The 4,121-nt window shown below is 52.0% G+C and overlaps 1 protein-coding gene across 2 annotated transcripts in view; it reads right to left on the bottom strand.

Moving 5' to 3' along the window:
• Positions 1-4,121, bottom strand: part of LOC122178905 (1-phosphatidylinositol 4,5-bisphosphate phosphodiesterase gamma-1-like) — a 16,804-nt gene that overhangs the window by 11,623 nt on the left and 1,060 nt on the right. For both annotated transcript variants that reach the window (XM_042869456.1, XM_042869457.1), the window contains 3 exons: positions 879-1,028; positions 699-792; positions 536-583 (listed from right to left, as the gene is read on the bottom strand). In XM_042869456.1, the coding sequence (XP_042725390.1) occupies positions 536-583; positions 699-792; positions 879-1,028 (292 nt within the window). The remainder of the gene's footprint in view (positions 1-535; positions 584-698; positions 793-878; positions 1,029-4,121) is intronic.

Here is a 4,121-nt window from a genome sequence, read left to right as displayed (position 1 = left end):
ATCCCCATCCCCATCCCCATCCCCATCCCCATCCCCATCCCCATCCCACCCCCATCCCCATCCCCATCCCCATCCCCATCCCCATCCCCATCCCCATCCTCTTCTCACCCCCATCCCACCCTCATGCCAATCACATTTAAGTCCAAATTCCTTTGTTTGGATTTTATTTTTTATAATATCGAGGAGATGCCAATGGGTTGCACTAATGGCTCATCCTCTCCCAGTGCTGCAGTGGGCATGGGGATATTCAAGTTCCCACAGTCCTACAGTGACTGTGATCCAGTCTCTGGTTTTAGGTACCTCTGAAGACCCCAAATAAACCATTACTGCTTGTCCCACACCCTTGCTCTCAGCCTCCAGATCTATGGTGGGTATGACCCAGTTCACGGCCACCAAAGTCGGTTGATTTGCAGAGTTGGGCAAAGGATTTCAGCTATTTCCCCTCTGGAAAACACCTTGGGAGAGGGGTGGGTTTTGGCTGTTGCATGCTCAAACCACTGGCCCCTTTTCCCTGTAGAGCCATTCTGGTTCTCACCTGCCTTCCCGCGACCTGTCCATCCCATCAAACTGTTTCCGCAGCCACCTGGGAGGGAGGGATGGACAAACAGACAGCGCTCAGTCTTGGGGACCAAACTCACGGTTCATCCTTTCAGACCACAAATGAGGACCATGAAATGGGATTGACCATCCCTCCTCACCTCTCAATCTGTAGCGGGGTCTGGGCTTTCTGGGTGTCTGCCACCAACCAGTTGAGACCCGTGATCCACAGGTTGATGTCTTCCTCACAGAAAGCTATAGGAGGAAAAGGAGGTTGGTGAAGAATAAGGGAGATGAGAAGCTAAGGATGGATGGAAGGGGTGAGGTGGGAGCCCACGCACCAGCCACGCTGAGTGTCCGCAGCCTGAAGTCCATCCCATAGAGGATGATGAAGCACATGGTGCAGTCGAGCTTGCGAGCATCCTCGGGGTAACGCTCAAAGTCCCGTGAGTTCTTCCCCAGGCGGATCTCCTTGATCTCCCGAATGTCAACTGCAGAGACAGAGGGGCACAGGATTGTCCTGTGTCACCCTGACACCACAGAGCCAGGGAGAGAGTGCAGGAGGTGGGAATGTGTGGAGAGTATGGAGCCTTGTCCCCAAGATGGGACATTCCATTGGGCTGTGATGGTTATTACGGCCACGTGTCCCTTGAAGGTGACACGTCACTGCTGGTGGGATGGGCATGTCCTTCACAGATCTCTGTCCCCAGCATGAGGTATCGTTGTGTACCAACCATCATTGGTACATGATGGCATTATGAGTGCCATGTGTCCTCCAAGGACTGTGTCCCAAAGATAAGATGTCCCTGCAGGTGTCTGAGAGCACCATGGGTGCCACATGTCCACAGGATGAGGCATCCTGGGGGACTGGGATGGGTACTATGACCACGTTACTCCCAAGGGAAACATATCCCCACAGCCCTGCCATGACACATTGGCTAGTGTGATGGCACCATGTGTATTGCATGTCCTTCAGAGAATCAACTGCCCAAAATGGGTCATCCCAGTGGCACTGCCCATTGGTACATGATGACATTATGAGTTCCATGTGTCCTCCAGGGATTGTGTCCCCAGGATGGTGCTGCCCAACAATTTCCCATCTCTCTCAGTGCCATGTGTCCTTGGGACTCAGCCCTGCAATCCCTACAACCACCTCCTCTCTGAGAAAAAAACTTGGGACAGGCTGAGCTCATCTTTTAATAGAATACAACTGTCCAAAGGTGGCAATTTGCAGCCCAGACCACAGGGCGTTTCTTTCCTGCTGTGCTGCTCTCTCATTATCTCACTATATAAAGCCCAACCGGCGGCGGGAGGGTTGGGTTTCCGGACCGCAGTCTTCCTCACTGCTACATCACCAGTGGAGATTTCCATCCACTGGTTTTGTAGAGAGGACAGCAGGAGTAGAGTAATAATATCACGTTATTAATGGCTGTGCTACAAAACGGAGCCTTCAGTACAGGAAAAGGGTTTTGTATGGCCAAGGGTGGCCGGACACTGCACAGGGTCATTGTCCTGCAGGAAATGGGTCATTTCCCGGAGAATTTCCAGCCCGGCCCCTGCAGCGTTTCCTACATGGCAGTGGGGATGGGTGCAGGATACTGGAGCAGAGAAAAAATGGAATGCATGGATAAGGGGATAAGGGATGAGGGAAACGGGGCTGATTCAGTGAAAAAGAGGTGGGGAATGTTTTTTCTTGACGGAAAGGCCCTGGAAAACACTGGTGGCTTTATGCAGCTTTCCTTTGGGTGGATGAGAGCCAGCTTGGGCGGATCGGGGCGGGATGCGGGAACTCGGCTGCAAAGAGGTGCTCAATTGGTGTCTGCACCCATATGTGTGATTTTGGGGAAGGGAAGCTGGCTGCTGTCCATGTTTTGTAGACCCTGAGTGCAAATGGGTGGATATTTGGGGCTGTTTTGTAGGAAGAAGAACAGGAGGTACTTCCCCAACCCTACTCATTGCAGTGCACTGCAGAAAGGAGAGATGCTGGTGGCTATTGTGGCTCCGTTGATGGTTGCCAACGCAGCCAGGATCCAGGCTTGGACCCAGGAGAGAGAGTGTGCAGCACAATGCAACGTGCTGGCGGCTTCCTGGAAACCACATCTGCAGCGGATTTGCAGAGATCATGGCAGAAGTATGTCTCCAAACTCCTCCCTGCATTGTCTCCGGGGTCCTGGTGATTAAAACATGCTGGGAGCCAGATTCAACTGCGAAAATCCCTTTTCTCTTCCCATGCAAAGCAAGCAGCACTGATATAAAGGATTTAAATGTAGGGGCAGTGTGGTTGGGAGTGGATGGAGGGTCTGCCTGGAAGCTTTTAAAGGCTGGGAGTTTCCTGAGTGCAATAAGAGGAAAGCAAAGAAAGGCTCCAGGAGGGAATTGGAGAGCTGGGAAATGCTGCTGGCCCAGGTGGCCAAGTGGTGTCCCCTTGGTCCTTCCTTTGGGTGGGGCATGGGGCAGTCCAGACCTCCTGCATGGAATTACCCCATGCTATTGTGAAGCTGACCTCCAGGCTGAAATAAAAGATTTTGCCTGGGCCAGCAGTGTTAATCCCATCCTATTTCTAATTGTCGGGATGGAGGCGTGATTGTTAATTAGCCATCGTCATAGCAAACCATACAGCCAACCACTTCTCCAAAATGTTTTTGGAGTGGCAGGGGCTGGAAACCACCTGGTTACCTGGAGGTAAATTTTGAAGGCAACGCAGGATGATATCGTAGCTACTAATCTTAACATTGTAGTGTTCTGGGGGACCCTATCTGCATGGACACATGTCCAAGTAGCAGTTTAATGAAGCGTGTAATTAGCCTGAAGGGCATGGGGCATCTCCAGCAGAGCTGGGATCCCTGTACTGCCCTCTAATAGAGACATCAGCACTGTCGGGTATCTCGCTAATCCCTTCTCAAGCTGAGAAGAGGATTTGGAATGGTCCAGGCAGGCGTGAGGTTGGGCATATGCTGGGAGCAAGGTCCTGGAGCTTCCCTAAAATTCCAGCAAGCAGGAGGACATGTGAGGACAGAATTGGGATGGGGCAGGTTGGTAAAGATGCTCCAGGATTGGGGAAACTGAGGCAGGAGATCAGGGTAGATGGAAAAGTAGGGCTGAGATCCTGATGTGGCCCTATGCAATCTCCCAAATAAAAAACAAGGGGCAGGAAATGCGTTATTTCCTCAAGCAGAGAACAAGCTTTTCCCTGCAAAGGCCATAGGGGAACCAAACCACTGGGGACAATGGCTAGTCCTCTATCCCTTATTGCTCCCTGTGCGTGGAAGCATCCCACTATTGCCAGGCATCCCACTGCAGGAGATACCCCAGTGTAACAAAAGATCCCAATGTGGCAGGACATCTCACAGTGGTAGAACATCCCACTACTGTTAGCTATACCAGTGTGCAGAACATCTCATCATGGCCAGACATCCCACCGTAGCTGAGCATCCCAGTGTGGTAGGACATCCCACCTTGGTAGAACATCCCACCATTGCCAGATATCCCATCACAGCCAGACATCCCACCATAGCTGAGCATCCCAGTGCAGCAGGGCATCCCACCTTGGTAGAACATCCCACCATTGCCAGGCATCCCACCAT

Source organism: Lagopus leucura, unplaced genomic scaffold (assembly GCF_019238085.1).
Source record: "Lagopus leucura isolate 7727_CA_CO unplaced genomic scaffold, USGS_WTPT01 Super-Scaffold_100002, whole genome shotgun sequence".
Taxonomy (NCBI): domain Eukaryota; kingdom Metazoa; phylum Chordata; class Aves; order Galliformes; family Phasianidae; genus Lagopus; species Lagopus leucura.
This window is presented reverse-complemented; position numbering and strand designations above follow the sequence as displayed.